General features: G+C 65.6%; 1 protein-coding gene across 1 annotated transcript in view; it reads right to left on the bottom strand.

The window, feature by feature from the left end:
- PIAS4 (protein inhibitor of activated STAT 4) overlaps positions 1-15,035 on the bottom strand; it is a 15,508-nt gene extending 473 nt beyond the window's left edge. Inside the window, exons 1-9 of the mRNA XM_029917019.1 lie at positions 14,609-15,035; positions 5,378-5,462; positions 4,633-4,674; positions 4,254-4,344; positions 4,037-4,165; positions 3,838-3,943; positions 2,585-2,658; positions 2,347-2,507; positions 1-191 (exon numbers count right to left, since the gene is read on the bottom strand). The exon at positions 1-191 is cut by the window's left edge and continues 473 nt beyond it. Of these exons, the coding sequence (XP_029772879.1) occupies positions 1-191; positions 2,347-2,507; positions 2,585-2,658; positions 3,838-3,943; positions 4,037-4,165; positions 4,254-4,344; positions 4,633-4,674; positions 5,378-5,462; positions 14,609-15,032 (1,303 nt within the window). The 5' untranslated portion in view covers positions 15,033-15,035. The remainder of the gene's footprint in view (positions 192-2,346; positions 2,508-2,584; positions 2,659-3,837; positions 3,944-4,036; positions 4,166-4,253; positions 4,345-4,632; positions 4,675-5,377; positions 5,463-14,608) is intronic.
- Between the last annotated feature and the right edge of the window lie 1,200 nt (positions 15,036-16,235).

Raw genomic sequence — 16,235 nt, 5'->3', positions numbered from 1 at the left:
GGGGGGGGGGCAGGGGGGGCTGCAGCCCGAGCCACGCACCGCGCTCCACGGGGGACTCACCGAGCACAAGGATGGAGCACTGCGGGCTGCAGCTCCGCTCCTTCTCGGCGCGGATTGGGCACCACGAGCCGTCCTCCAGGTACTCGATCTCGTCGGCGTCCTCACACTCGCTCAGGATCTTGGACAGGAGCCTGGAGGGGCGGGGGGCTGACTCCTGGGCCTCCGAGTCTCCCCACCGCCCCCAGCCTTGGACTCAGTCGTGCTAAGGAGCCTGCTTCTCTGGACAAGCAGCTCCGGGTGGGCATCGGCTCCCTGAGTGAGGGGCCGCAGGCACCCACGCAGGTACCCACCCACTCGCCGCACGGGGTGGCCCTCGCCCTCACCGCCAGACAGCATGAGCCTGGGACTCTGGCCCCCAACATGAGCCGCTGCCTCCCTCCACTCCCGCCCTGCGCTGCCCCCATGTTTCCAGAGGAGGAGAGGGGCCCGAGCAGAAGGCTCGCGCTGCTCATAAGCTCCCAGAGGCCCTACAGCAGGGAAGCGGGGGGCATAAGCGGGGCCACGGCACTCTGCGCAGCGCCCACAGCGAGCCAGGCCCAGCGGAAGGTGCTCTGGGCCCAGGCACACTTTCACTGAGGTATGGCCCAGCACACCCATTTTACAGATGAAGAGACTGAGGCCCGGGGAGGGGTGGTAAACTCCGTGAAGCCAACATGGCCAAAAAGCAGCAGGCCTGGGTTCCACTGCTGCCACTTCCTGGCCACCAGGCCACAGTTACCCACCGATGGTGTGAGGCCTACACAGCACGTGCCATGTCCAGCAGCTGAGGGCCCACGTGGGCCCGGCCAGGGACCAGGTCGGGGCCAGGGGTGTGCCTGCTGTGGTGGCAACAGGCCATCACGGCCCCCAGCGTGAGCTCAGGACCACAGCTGCACCTGCCTTAGGGGACTTCAACCACGCGGCCGCTGTCACATGTGAGGAGCCCCCGTCGTCATGCTCATAGACCCCCACCCTCCTAAGACGGCCCCGGCGTCCACACAGCTCTGCCTGCCATGCACGTCTCAGTCACGTGGCCTTGTATGGCTCCCCAACGGCCCCCCTCCTCTGGGCGGAGCCCACACCATAGGGGTTCTCTGTGTGGCCTGGTCCCCAATGCTCCCGACACCCAGCCCAGAGTCCTCGCAGGGACCCCAGAATCACCCAATGCAGGGCCAGGGAGGGGCCAAATGACAAACCCTCCAGGAGAAGCATGCATCAAGGACCCTGCCTCCAGGAAGCCTCCCTGGCTATGCCCAGGCCCCATGGGACGCTGGGACTGTCTGTGGGAGGCACAGCCGCACCCCCAAGCCCCGGACCCATCTGCCCCTGGAGCCGACGGAGCTGCCGCCACTTGAGCCTGGGTGACCCGCTCTGGGCCTGTGGGGGTGGAGGGGAGGCAGGCACGGGGCCGCACTGCTGCCAGACCAGGAACAGAGCGGCCATTCAGCCCTGGCCCTTGTGCCCGGCCCCAGGGGCCTCAGCACTCCACCCTGAGGCCAGACGGCGTGGGGGCACTGGGGCGAGGCAGCTCGGCCCTCCAGAGAGAGGACCTGGGCTTGAGTCCTGGCCCGGCCGCCTGTGAGCCTGGGGCACCCAGAGCACGTGGCCACCCCCTCTGAGCCTCAGTTTCCTCATCTGTACAGTGGGGATGATGAAGCTCACCTCCTGGCATGGCTGGGAGAGACAGCCTGGCGAGAGCCTGAGTGCGGTGACCAGATGGGGACAACCAGCTAAGTGTGGGGACACGAGACCCGCCCAGGCTCACAGGTGCCCTCCCAGACCTCCGGGGGCAGCCCGGGCACAGACCCACTCCTGCCTGACCTCAGCCGCCCCACCCCCAGCCAGCCCTGGGGACAGACGGGTGTGGCGGGTGCCCGGCAGGAGCTGGTCAGTCAGGTGCTGGGCTCAGTTTCTAGAAATTTAAGACCTGAGCAAAGTTTCCCTTTTGGGGAGAACAGCTTTTCCTCTTGTCCCCCCTGTGGCTGGGGACGGCCTGGCTGCACACGGGCACAGCAGAGCCCAGGCCCGAGTTCAGGGGACGCAGGGCCTTCCCCGCCTTCCTGTGCAGGGAGCCTGAGGCCCTGCTAAGCCCTCTGCTCTGGAAGCAGCTGTCTGACTCTGCTGCAGCCGTGAGGCGGGGGCTTCTCGGGGTCCCTACTTGGCGTGGAGGGCGGGGGGGGACTCCAGATCCGCGAGGTCCTAAGCAGACCTCCGGGGCCCGGGCCACCTCAACACCATCGCCACCGCGTGCGCACCACGGGCCCCCCCTTCACGCCCCCCCACCCCCCGCGCTCCCCGGCGCCTCACCCGTCAATGATGAGCTGGTCGTACGGGGCCGGCTTGTCGCACACGGGGCACATCCAGGTGGGCTTCTTCTCGTTCATCTGGAGGTAGAAGACGGCGTCGAAGCACTGCAGGTGGGCGCAGGTCTCCGCCCGGCAGGGCACCGACAGCCGCATCTTCACCAGCTGCAGGGAGGCGGCGGGGTGAGCAGGCCACGCGGCCCGGCGCCACCCCACCCCGCAGGACGCGCGCCCGCACTCACCGGGCAGATGAGGGAGACCCGCACGCCGGTGGTGGCGATCTCGCTGTCGGGGTCCAGGCGCAGCTTCTCTTTGACTGCAGAGAAGGGGCCGCTGCGGTGAGTGCTGGGGACGCGGCGGCGGGTTGCAGGGGCGCTGGCCCACTGTGGTGGGGGGCATGGACGCCCCGCCCCCCCACACCCCACAAGGGCGGGAGCAAGAAGTCAGCTTCTCAAGAGAGGAAAGGCGGCCCGCACCCTCCACAGAAGCCGAACGCGTCCTGGAAAATCCGCACGGCAACGTGCGAGGCCCCCGATGGAAGACCCTGCAAGGACGCTCCAGTGCGGCCCAAACCGGGCGGCTCGTGGGCGCTGTCTGCCCCGGGGGCAGGGGGCCTGGCCAGGCTGGCTGCCGGACCCCGGCCCTTGAGGGCTCGGGGCTGCTGGCCCGGGGCTGCCCCCGCCCCTGCCCAGCAGCCCGGTCCCGCCCACACCGGGCGGGGGGGGGGGGAGCACGCGGCCCCACGGCGCCCCACGCCCCCCTCCACGTGAGCCTCCCCTCGGAGCTGGGTCAGGTTTTGAACAAGGCCACCGCCCCCCACCTGCCCCGGGACGAAACAGTGCAGGAGGCGGCTCCAGGCGAGACCAAGCACAGGACCCCCTCGGCGACCGCCCCGCCAGCCAGCCGGGCAGGGGTGCTGCAGGGGGCCTGCCTCCTCCAGTGGTCAGCTTGGCCACTGGGCCCTCGGGGAGATGGGCGGGGAGGGGGGCGGCTTCGAGGGACGGGGGAGGTGGCAGGGTGGGGCGCCGGGGCCCAGGCCCTGCCGCTCTGCGCCTCAGCGTCCCCATCGGTCAGACGGGGACCCCACCAAGTTCCCCGGCCCAGGGCTATCATTTAGCTCTGGTCTGAAGCTGCCGCAACCCAGCGAGGGCCAGTGACCTGCCTGAGGCCACACAGCCGCCATGCCGACAAAGTCCCGGGTCCAGGGACACGAGAGGAGGAACAGGCCCCCTTGTCTGCCCATCTGGCAGGCGGTTTGCTTTCAGTGCTCCACGTGTCCGGTCCCCTCTCCCTTAGCACGACCCGCCTGGCTGCCTGAGGTCGGGCTGTGTCACTGCCCTGGACTGCAGCCTCGAACCAGGTCTGCACTTGCCCTCCGCATCCCTGGCCCCGGCTGGGACCCCCAGCCCCAGGACGGGCCCCACCTCGGTGCTGCATGAGCGGCCGCCCTCCCTGCCGGCCCCGGGGAGCGCCCCGCCCCGCCGCGCGAGCTCACCCAGGGCCTTGCACAGCTCCGGATGCTTCACCCCGATGGTTTTCAACCTCTGCAGCAGCTCCGAGGAGGTCAGCTGCCGCACCAAGTACAAGGCCACCGAGTAGCTCTGGGGGCAGAGGCGGGGGAGGGGCTGTCAGGCCTGGGCAGGGGCCCCTGGGAGGGACGGGGGCCAGGCGGGAGGCACCCCAGCCCTGCTCACCTTGCCGTAGTTGCCCCAGGTGACGGTGATGCGGTTGGTGGCCGAGGAAAGGTACATGAGGTGGGTGAGGTTGATGGGGCGGCACGGCCTCTTGGGCTCCACGCCAGGCTTGTTGGAGGGGTAGTAGCCCTGCCAGCGACAGGCGGGCTCAGGCCCCAGACGCGCGGGCCTGCCCACCCCCGCCCCGCCCCCAGAGCAGCCCGGGTGCCCCGCTCACCGGGACCGAGCAGTAGCTGTGGTTGACCTTCACGGCGATGTTGGGCGGGTACTGGTCCTCCTGGGGGCCGCTGGTGTCTGAGTAGCAAATTCTGCAAGGAACAGTGTGGCCGTCAGGCATGAAAGGGGGCTCCGGATGGGGGTCAGGGGGCGGCCATGAGGGGCGGGAGGGTGGACATGGGCCACAGTGGAGGCCACAGGGGCCTGTGTGCCCGGTACATGATTCTGGACTGTACGAGGGGGTCTTGGGGCCCCGGATCCGGTCTGAGCAAGGCTACTGAGGACGTATCCGCAGGCACAGGCCAGGACCCACAGCAGGAAGAGTGGAGGAGGAGGGCCCACCCACAAGCGGGGGGCCCGAGGGATGCTGTCAGGCTTACCTGAGGACCACCTGCACGGCCTTGATCCCGGGCTGCAGCTCTCTGCGCGCCAAGGGGTCAGAGGGGAGGACAGGGGTCAGCGAGTCAGGAGGGCACTGGGCCCGCTGGACAGGCTAACCCGCTGCACCCCCCATCACGGAGTCCACGGGTACTGACTGCAGCTGCCCCCGACTGCTCCCTGCGGACCAGGACAGGTGACCCCCCTCTCGGACAATTCGGGGGGGGCCCACGTGGACATTAAGCAGGTCGGTGGGGACAGGCCTGGCACGTGCCAAGTGGCCAACATGTGGCTGCTCCAGCCAGGACTTGGGTCTCAGCTGCAGATGAAAGAGCCTCGGACAACAGACTGGGGCCAGCCTCTGCCCCTCACCTGTTCTAGCTCGAGGGCCCCTGCAGGACCCCAGGCACAGTCTGGGGGCCACCGTGCTCATCACAACTAGAGTGGTTCCTGCCATCAAGTGGGTGGGGGCCAGGGATGCTGGTCAGCGCCCCACAGTGCGCGGGGCACCCCCTCCGAAGTCAACAGCGCCGAGGGGAGTGCCGTGGAGGGGACACCGGCCCCCCCGAGAGCAGGCAGACTGAGCACAGGACGGAGGGCAGGGCGTCCCACGCGGTGGGGGCAGGGCGGGGCAGCGGGTCTCACGGGGTCTGCCGAAGGCTCTCCTGGCCCGGCAAGGCCGGCTTGCCCCAGCCCACGCCAGCCATGGCTCGCCGCGAGGCCGCAGGGGTGCGGGGCACAGCGCACCTGGAGTTCCGGATCAGCTCCACTTGCCTGGGCGTCAGTGCGAAGATGCAGGGGCTCTCCTGAAGCTTCTCACTGTTCTGCGGGACTAGAACAGACTCAGGGTCAGGGTCACATCCGGTCCCTGGAGAGGGAGCCAACCGTACCTACTTCCATGGGGAGCAGGGGACGAGAGGCTGAGCCCATCCCAGGCAGCCAGGCATGTGGGAAGGACGCAGGACACTAGGGGTGATTCAGGGGATGCCGCCCCCACCTCCCCCCTAAGGGACCCTTGAGAAGCAGCAGCCTTCTTACCCCTCTGGGTTCAGGTGTCAGTAAGGAAGACAGAGGCACTGGGTTCAGGGACAGGCGGCTGCCGGGCTGGCAGGGTGCCATGGGTAAGCTGGCATGCCCTTGAGCCAGCCGTGGCACCTGAAGCCTGCCTTCCCCATGTCTGTAACATGCCAGCAACAACTTTGTCCCCACCTCGCACGGCTGCTCTGGACACCTGGCAAGTGCGCGCCTGTCTGTGCGGCGCTTGGCTTAGGCCCCGCATGGCACCGCTGGAGAGGGTGGGGACCAGCGGTGCACAAGTCCTGCCTCAGGCATTCACAGCCAGTGGAGGAGACACAGAAGTGAAACAGCTCCAAGCCTCTAAGAGTCACGGGGCAGCCCAGCTCACAGCAGGGACACCACACACGGAGCCACACCAGTCACTACAAGCGTCTGCTGGACGCAGAACGGGGGGAGTGTCTGCCAGGGGACGGAGACCAGGGGAGTGACAAGTTGGCTCTGAATTCTCAACCACAACTGCACCGAGAACCTCAGGGGTGATCAGAAAGTGCTCTGAGCTGAGTGAGAATACACGGTGCTCCAAAACTGGGGGGAAGCAGCTAATACAGTCTTTAGAGGCAAACTCATAGCTTTAAATGCTTCTATTTAAAAAAACAAAAAAAGGTTTCAAATGAACAACTTGCACTTCCTCCAGGAAAAACTACAAAAAGAACAGAAAATCAAAGCCAAAGTCATCAGAAGGAAGGAAATCAAAGAGAAAAATAGCAAAAGAGAAAATCACTCAAGCGAGAGTTCTTTGATAAAGTAGCCAGAACAAACAGTACCCGCAGATCCCCAAGAACCCAGGCTGTCAGAACGAGGGTGGACAGCAGTACAGACCCCGCAGCCTTTTACTTTAAGACGGGAAGGAGACGACCAGCTTTATGCCAATAAGTCTGATAACAGAGATGAAGGAGACCAACTCTTCCAAAAATGCAAGTTACCAACTGGCACCAAAACATACGGGAGACTCGAGGAGCCCTTTATCGTCAGGGAGACTGAACTCGTAACTGAAAACTGTTCCGCAAACGAAAACTACAGGTCCAGCTGGGGAGGTCGGGAGCGACGCAGGGGCGCCTGGCTCTCGGCCGCGGCCCAGGTCATGAACTCGCAGCGTGGGCTTGAGCCCCAGGTCGGGGTGTGTGCGGAGGGCGTGCAGCCCTCCATTTCTGCCCCCCATCCCACATGCCCTCATGCCCTCTCGGTCTCAAAATAAACATAAAAAAATAAAAATAACCCACAAATATCCCTCACGAACACACATGCAGAAATTCTTCAGAAAGTATCGGCGGACGCGCAGGCCCTCAGGGTTTGGGCCAGGTTTAAACCCCCACACCCAGCGGCATGGCTAAAGCACAGAGCAGCAACCTGGGGTGCTGACGGGGTGCGGGGCAGCTCTCGCTGTGGGCACAGCCCCTCCTGTGGAAAATGCCACACGGGGCAGTTTCTAATGGAGTCAAACACACACGCCGTTCCCATGTGTCCGCCCCCCAACAGCCCGGGGGCGGCCAGGGCAGAAACAGGAGACCCAGAGAACGGATGTCTACGGCGCCTGCGTCACCGGGGTCTGCTCCCGTGGCGAGACTCCAGCCACACACTAAGTAGGACTGTGTCACGCCTCACCGGAAGGGGCGCCGGGCCGGCTCGTGACCGTGGGGCGCAGACGTGGCCTGCGCTCCAGGGCGGCTTACGAGGAGCACTACGCGAGCCTGAACGGGCAGGAGTCCGGCAGCTCTCCAAGGCCCGGTGCGGAGTCAACCCCGAGATGCCGCTGTGGGCGAACGCAGCTGGTGCACGCAGGGGTGCGGCCCGCCCGGACCCGCGCCGGCAGCACAGGGAGCGAGCTGTGCAAAAGCCATCTCTGGAGAGAGAGCTCTGAGACTCGGCCGGTCGCTGCCTCCCAGGGACTGGGAGAGCGAGGGTTCAGCTTTCTCTCCTGAAGTTTACTTATGGGGGTGGGGGGAGGGCAGGAAGCACACAAGCAGGCGAGGGGCAGAGAGAGCAGGAGAGAGAATCCTAAGCAGGCTCCGCTCTGTCAGCAAAGAGCTCGATGTGGGGCTCGAACTCACACAGTGTGAGATCGTGACCCCAGCAGAGATGCAGAGCCCGGTGCTCGGCCGGCCGAGCCCCACGGGCGCCCCAGGGAGTCCGCTGCCCTCACGCTGCCCTCGCGTGCCCAGCCCTTCCCACAGCGGAGTGCGGACTACTCCCGAGGGCTGCAGCGGGAGCACGTGCGGTGACTGGGGGCCACGCGGCCTCCGCCTCCACGTCCCCACAACGCCCCGTACCACGAAAGCCACAGGGACGGCACACAGACCAACAAGCGCTGCGCGGGTCAGTAAAGCTTGGCTCAGGAGGACAGACCACGAGGTTGTCCCCTGGGCCCTAGCTGGCCAAGCCCTGCTCCAGAACTTTCTGAATTCCCAACCACAGCACCAGGTGCCTATTTAAAAGCAAACACAACCAGAATTTAAAACCAGCTCGGGCTGTGAAGCCAGACCACCCGGGTCCGTAGCCCGGCTCTGTCTGGGCTGCACGCCCGTCCCCGCCGGAGCCCGGGTGCGCAGCTGCGGACTGGGGCTCGTCTGCCGAGGGCCTGGCTGGTCCCTGTGGAGTCCCACTTCGGGCCCTGGCGGAGGGCAATCTGCCTGGGGGGGGAGGATGCACACAGGCTGCCTGCAGACGTGCCCAGACCTGCCCAGAGAGCCAAGGGGCAGTTATTTCTTGGGGGCGGGGGCCTGGCCGTACCTAAGGTGGGCTGCGAGGCTGGAGGGGGAAGCCCAAGGAACCACCCTCCACCCCACAGCATCCCCAGGGAGGCTGCTCAGGAGACATGGCCAACAGTGGGAGGCAGGCAGGTGGCCCCATCACAGGAAGCCCAGGGCCCGGGGTCCCTACCGGGGCTCCTACCTCTGGACAAGGCCCCTGCGGGGACAGCCTTGGGGGGCTCACTGCTGCCTCAGCCGGGTGCAGCACACCCTGCACAGTGGGCGGGGGGGCGGGGGTCCCCCAAACCCAGGCCTGTGTCATCCAAGTGGCAGCTCCACCCCTCCAGTCACTCTGGGCAGAGACGTGGGCCACACTCATGGCACCCCTACCCCCAGCATCAACTCCCAGGTGGCCCCAGTTTCAAAACGCACCAGTGAGGTCCCTGTCCCACACAGACCCCTCGCTGCCCACTGCCGCCCCCAGGTCACCTTCTGCCCCTTGGGGATGCTGTCCCCACCACTAGTGACTTCGATTCCACAGCAGCCATCTTGGCCACCCCCCCGGGTCTCCCATGTGCCAAGAATATCCTGCCTCAGGGCCTTTGCACATGACACCCCTCTTCCAGAACATGCCTCCCCCAGCTATTTAGATGGGCCCTGATGTCCCTGAAGTCTGCTCGAACGCCACCAGGACGACACACGTCCCTGAGCACCTTGAATTATAAACTGCTACCCCCAAGGGGCGCCCGAGCAGCCGACTTCAGCTCAGGTCAGGATCTCTTGGTTCATGAGTTTAAGCCCTGTGTCAGGCTCTGTGCTGACAGCTCAGAGCCCAGAGCCTGCTTTCGATTCTGTGTCTCCCTCTCTCTCTGCCCCACCCCTGCAGGTGCCTCAGCCAGGGTGGTCCGACTCTTGGTTTCAGCTCAGGCCACAATCTCACGGTTTACGGGATATAGACCCGCATCCGGCACTGTGCTGACAGCCAGGAGCCTGCTTGGGATTCTGTGTCTCCCTCTCTCTCTCTGCCCTTTCCCACTCACATGTGCTCTGTTTCAAATAAACTTTAAGACACAAATAAACCCAAAAAACTACAACTCCCCCACAACCTCCCACAATCCTGGTCTCCCGGTCTCCTTCCCCGCTCGATTTTTCTCCAAAACCTTCACCTCCTAAGAATCAGCAAACTTCCCAGTGTCTTCGAACAAACCCGGAGGTACGTCTGGGGACACGAGCTGCGGCAAGGCGGTGGGACCCCCCAGGTGGCGCCCGGGCTGGGATGAGGTGTCCGCACCAGCGCCCCCCAGGGACTAACGGAGGGAAGCCACCGGGACGCCCGGGAGGCCTGGAGCCACCTCCGGCTCAACGCTAGACGCCAAGAGAGGCCCCACAGGACATGTCCAGCCCCCACAAGCGGCCTCCAGCAAAGAACGCTTACTGACCCGAGCAGACGCTCGTGATGCCCGGGTGGGGGGATGGGTGTGACAACAGCGGTTAGGTCACAGCCGGGCTCCGGAGACCCCACGGTGGTGAGAGCAAGCCCAGCTCTCCACAGGGGCCGGCTCCTGCGTTCTGCGGGGCACACACGACTTTGACACAAGTTTAAATAATGAGCAAGGAAAAGGAGATCTTAGAAAGTCAATTGGAGGGGCGCCTGGGGGGCTCAGTCGGTCAAGTGTCCGACTCCTGGTTTGGGCTCAGGTCATGATCACATGGCTTGTGAGTTCGAGCCCTGAGTCGGGCTCTGCGTTGGCGGTGCAGAGCCTGCTCGGGATTCTCTCTCCGCTCCCCCTCCCCCTGCCCCTCAAAATTGATAAGGAAACTTAAAAAACAAGCAGATAGGCCTGGTCTCCCTCCCACTGGCCTAGAACCTCAGAGAAGGATAAAGGCCCGGCCTCGAGGCCAATGTCCCCGAACCCACACAGGGTCTCTGACTCCCGGCCCGGCCCCACCACGACCTAGACAGAGACGTCAAGGTCTCAGAGATGGGGTGGCGTTGGGGCAGGAGGTGGGAAACCAGGTGCCCTGGGCTGGGTGCGGGGGGCCTGGCCGGCCGCGGGGAACAAGGAGGCAGAAGCCCAGGGTCAGGGGCTCTGGCCCCCACCCACCACGCCGCTCACAGGGTGGCCACACGCGGCCGGCAGGCTCCGGACTCGCTGTCCGTGAAGTTATGCGCCTGGAGTGAGCTCAGACTCAGAAAGTGAGCTGAAGAACGTGAGCGGGGGCCATCTCACTGCGGCCCCCACACGGCCTCCCAGCGGCGAGCCTGTGCTCACACGGTGCGCCCCCCGCCCTGCCCCCCACTGTGGATGCAGCAAGGGGACAAACCCGGCCCAGGCCCAGGTGTCAAAGAACACGTCCAAATTAATGAGCGATGTCAGGGTTGGGGACAGGGCCACGGGGGACTGGAGGGTGGTCATGAGATGAGGGGACAACAGTAGGAGGAAACTGCGGCACCCGGAGGCTCAGTTGGTGAAGCGTCTGGTTTCGGTTCAGGTCATGATCTCACAGTTCATGGGTTCGAGCCCCACATGGGGCTCTGTGCTGACCGCTCAGAGCCTGGAGCTGCTTCCGGTTCTGTGTCTCCCTCTCTCTCTGCCCCGCCCCCACTCATGCTCTGTCTCAAAAATAAAACATTAAAAAAAAACTTATTAAAAAAAAATAAGGCCTGCTGCTGCGGTGCCCCTGGCGGTGACGGCCCCCAGGAGCCTGCGCTCCGGCCCAGGACAGCCACGTCTGTGTGGCTTCCCGGCAGAGCGCCCCACGCCGGGCACTCCACCCCACCTTGCTGCCTGGGCACCACCGCCTGTAGGCTTCAGAGGCTGGACGAGCGACGCCCATGGGCCCTGCACGACGGGGCGCACACTGGGCAGCAGGCCTCGGCCAGCGTCAGTGCCACCCACGTCTAGGGGCATGCAGAGAGCCAGGGGGACCTGGGCGCTGTCACGAAAGGGGTGGCTCCATTGCCCCGGGACAGCAGGGCCACGGATAGCCACACAGCCCCAGCCGCTGGGCCTCACAGCGCAGCACTGTGTCCGGCCAACACGCTTCCTTCCTTCGGCCCTCGAGCCTCGGGACGGCCTCTCCTTTCTCCCACGACCGCGACGGGAGTCTGGGCCTCTCCCGTCAGACTGGCCAGGCTGGGGGAAGCCTCAGGCTGCAAGACGCCCAGGGAGCCCCAAGCGGCAGTGCCGTGACCAGGCCAGGGTCCCCTGCCCCCCACCCCAAATTCGGCTGTGGTCAGGAGTGGGGTGCCCCTCTCCCAGTGGGGATGGGGCGGGCAGCCGGGCTCTCTGAGCTGAGGAGGCCTAGGGTCCAGAACCTTCCCGTGGTCCATGACGGGGACCTCCCCACAGGGGCACAGGGCACGGGATGACCCGGGGAGGGGTCAGAGTTGAGAAGACGGGGGAGCACAGGGCCCCAGGGCCCCTTCCTCAGGACGGCGTGTGACCCCGAGCCAGTCCCCTGGTTCTCCAGGTGCCAGCCCCGAGGCGGCAGGCCATCTGTCTCCTAAGGTCCTTCCAGCTCCCGTTCTGTGACTCCATTATTCTTCTCCCCTCCCCCAACCCAAACATTCCACTCCCTGTGATTTATGTCCTCTCTGCACCCGGCACGGTCTCGTCCTGAAGCTGGAGCCGGCCAGCGGCCCTTCCGGGGAACAGACCAGTGTGTTTGGGCCTCGTTTCGGTCAGCAGGTCACGGTCAGGAGCGAGGGGGAGGGGAAGACTGGCTGAGCTAGAGCCTGGTGAGGTGGCTCTGGGCAGCGCCAGCACCGGGAAGCTGCCACGGGGAGGCGCGCAGGTGCAGGACCAGTGGACGCTGCCGGTCCTGGAGCAGGGGGACCAGCCTGCTTCAGGGCCACAGCTGTGCCCCACCAGGTCTCTCCCTGCCAGGCTGGCGGTCCCCGGGGGTCCCTGAGGATGGGAGTCCCCGGGGCGGGGTGCAATGGGGACAGGGGCGGGGCGGCCTCTTTGTTCTGAGCCAACAGCAGAGTGATTCCTGGTGCAGACAGGGGAGCCGGCTCTCCCAGAGATCAGGTGACCGGGGTCCCTGGGGGCTCAGGGCAAAATGGTGCGTTGTGGGGTGGGGGCCGGAGTGGGCCATGCAGGAAGCAAGCCCTGGGTCCAGACAGGGGAGGGGGAGGCTGCTGGCCCTTGAGTTCAAAGTCACCTCGGTCCCTCGCCCAGTGCCAAGCCTGACTTACTGATTCCCGGTGGAAACCCGGCCTCCCTGTCACGAAGATCGTCCTCGAGTCCTTAGGAACCTGAAATGTCCGCCCAGCCTCCAGAGCCAGCCAGGGCCAAGGCCCGCACAGCCTGCAGGGGTGCCCGGGGACGGGGCCAAAGGGCTCCGGCCCCTACAGAGAAGCTGGAAGGGCAGAGGCAGGGAAGGCCATCCGGAGAAACTCAGGAAAGGGCCTCGGTCCCCTGCCGGCATATCAACATGTCAACCCCACAACAGGTGCCCCTCGGCCAACCTGCTCCCCACCCAGGGTCCGGAAATGAACACAGCCCGAGTGGGTGGGGAGCAGGGGGGGGCAGAGCCTCGGGACTCCCAGGTCACCAGCAACTCCTTCCTCCACCTCCCGCACCCCAGCCCAACCTCACAAAGCTCCAGCAACGAGAGGGCTGGCCGGCCCGGGTCCTGCACGGACCACGGCGTGCACAGCGGGGCCCCCTGGCTGGGCAGGGCAGACGCTGGGTCAGCAGGGTGGGCGGGAGCGAACCACAGAGCAAGAGGTGAGGTGTGGCGGGTGGGGGCCCGGAGGGACCAGGGACTCTGCCACAGGGCACAGGGACCGCCTCACAGCAGGGCTGGGGCCCAGCGTGCCGCAGGGGTGCGGTGAGGCGCCCAGGGGCTGGAAGGCAGAATGCGGAGAATGGGCCACTGGGGCGGCAGGACCCACAGCACCAACACAGGCTGGGGGCACCTAAACAACAGTGGCCGGAAGGGAACCTCGCCAGGGTGGGGGCCTCTGCTTGTCCCTGGCCACGTCCCCAGGGTGGGCTCCCACAGGCACCCCGGTGGCAAGCCCTCACGTATGTGCCAAGGGAAGAAGATGGAAGAGGCACAGAAAATGACGAGGGGGGTCTCCAGGACCACCTGAGGACCCAGTTCACTCTGAGGGGCGCGAGGAAGCCCATTGCACGGACTGGCCACCTAGAGCCCTGGGGGCGCAGGCAGCTGTGGCTGGTGACGCCCATCCCCCCCCCCAGGCAGCTGTGGCTGGTGATGCCCCCCGCCAAGATCGGGTAAGCACGTGAGGCTGACACCTGCCCCCCGCCCCCCGGGCCCATCATCGCAGCTGCCGGTGAGGGGCACTAGGGGCCAGGTGTGCCATCCACAGTGGGGCCGGAGGGAAGAGCAGAGAGGCGCCCCAGAGCCCGGGCCCAAGTCTCCTGCAGCCCCGGCGGTGCCCCACATCTCGGGGGTGTGGCCGGCCGTCCCCTAAGCAGCTGGCCTGTGCTGCCAGCCTGCCCCCGCACCGGCCACGCTGCCCCCGGGGCCGCCCACCAGGAACCCACCCTCCAGTCCCTCTGCCACCCACTGGGAGGCAGAGCGTGGGAGCCAGCATCCTGGGTGGCCTCCAGCATCCCTGCCTCTGGACGGTCCCGGCCCCCAACGTGCAGAGCCTGTCTGTGTGACCGATGCAACGCAAGGTAGAGAACACAAGGTCACAGCACTTCTAAGCTCAGGTCATCGGAAGGACGAGGCTGATCCCACACACACAGGTGCACACCACCCCCTGCCCCCACACTGGCTCCGGAGGAAGCCAGCCCCCGCTCCACACCCCCACCACGAGGACGCTCGAGCAGCCTGCGGGGCCTCACGGCAAGAACGGGGGCCTCTGGCCAACACCAGCAGGAATCCAGGCCCTGCTGGCAGCCCCAGTTGGGCCTTCAGATGAGACGGCCCCCGGCCCCCAGCCTCACCGAGGCCTCACGAGACCCCGCGTCGGGACCAGCCAGCTAAGCCACTCCCGAGTTCTGATTCTCACAAACTGCCAGCCGGCGAGGGTCTGTTGTCTTGAGCTACTAACCCGCGGGGTCATTTGGAAGACGACGCTACATGGCTAACGCAAGGATCAACGGAGGGCCCCGGGCTTCCAGAGAGGGAGAGCCCCCCACGCCCCCACGCCCCGCTGCCCCCCAGGACACGCTCCGGGGCGGGCTCTGGGCCAGGGCCGAGGGCGGGGCCCCGGGGCGGGCAGACTCACCCAGCTCCGTGGGCTTCAGCAGCTCGTCCAGCATGTTGAAGAAGGGCAGCTTTACCAGGCGCACTTCCGGCTTGAGGGTCTTGGCGGGCAAGCGTCCGAGTCCGTTCAAGTACTTCCCGTAGAGCACGGGGTAGTCAATGTTGGGGCCCGAGAGGGGAGTCCTGGGCACCGTGCCAGCCCGGTCGTAGGCTGAGTGCACGGCCAGGGGGTCCAGGGGCCGGTGGGGCTGGGGCACGGGCTCCGAGCTCCTCTTGGCGTAGCGCGTCTCATACAGCTCCTTGATCTTCTTGAACAGCTCAGGGCTACAGTCAAACTGGACGAGCTGGAGGGCCCGGGTGACAAGTTCGTGTTTAAGTCCGCTCTTGCTCCGGCCAACGAAACCCAGGAGCATCTGAAGATCGGAGACTCGGAAACTCATCACCATGTTCTGGGGAAGACCAACCACAGACACACAGGCTCAGAGGGGACGCTGCCACACTCGAGGGGAGGGGGAGCGGCAACAGGCCAGGGCCTTCCTGGAGCCGCCCGGGGCCCTAACTGGGGGGGAGGGACAGAGACAGGAGAGCCCACCAGGGGCCGCCTGGGCCTGCCCCCAGCCCCCTGGCTCTGGCTGGCAGGAGCAGGCGCCCAGGAGGCGGCGGCTCCAGCAGGCCCACCAGCCCAGGCCCTGGCCCACCTCTGGGCCTCCGTTCAGGCTGCCAGCTCACCCTTCCTCGTGACGCCCCCTCCCAGCTCAGCCGTGCTCCCCTCCTCCTCCTCCAATCTTCCTCAGCATTGCCAACGCAGCAAAAGCTTCTGACTGCCCCCCCACCCCCCGACACACACCACTGCCTTCTATTTTAGGTTCTCTTTTCCCGTCTTCAGGCCTGAAAGCATCCCCAGGGCAGGAACTGGGGATCTTGCTTTACCCGTAAACAGCCTCAGCCACTCCCTAGCCAAAGACACTAATGGCCTCTCTGACCCTCAGTCTCTTCATCAGGATGGCAGGATCCACTTTGTCGGGATGTGGGAAGGACCAGAGAAGGAAACGTACGCGGAAAGCAGAGTAAGTCAATGTCAGCCACAAACGCATCTTCCCTTCCGTCTGGAGAACAGCAGCCACAACTTAATACCAATCACCTACCAGGAACCGAGCTGCGCGTGGGATTACGTACTTAACTCGGATTCTTAAAACTCTGCCCGGCCAGGGCGAGCGCCATGGTGTAGCCAAGATCCAAACCCAGGCCTGGGGCTGGCTCCGGAGCCAGGGGTCATTTCCTTCCGCTGCACCACAGGCGTCCGCACGGGCCGAGCCCCAGCACGTTCTCCACCTCGACACTGTGGACGTGGGGCCGTCCTGGGCCCGGTGGGTTCCCAGCAGTATCCCTGGCCTCCATCCCCTTGAGTGGTGACCATCGCAAACGTCCCCCAGACACTGCGAAGCGCCCCGTGGGGACGGCACGGGCCCACTGAGAACCACGGGTCTAAGGGGGAGGTCTGGGGAACCCAGCAGCCACGGAGGCAAAAGGATCAAAGGAGTCTGGCACTTACTCCCCGGCAGGGTCCCTCCAACGCAATCAAACCAAACACAAGAGCTCAGCTGAGGCCAAAGTTTTCTCTGGGGCGGCCTGGCCTCCGTGAGACCCTG

Source organism: Suricata suricatta, chromosome 12 (assembly GCF_006229205.1).
Source record: "Suricata suricatta isolate VVHF042 chromosome 12, meerkat_22Aug2017_6uvM2_HiC, whole genome shotgun sequence".
Lineage (NCBI taxonomy): Eukaryota > Metazoa > Chordata > Mammalia > Carnivora > Herpestidae > Suricata > Suricata suricatta.
Note: the sequence above shows the minus strand (reverse complement) of the source record. Positions and strands in the feature narration are given on the sequence as shown.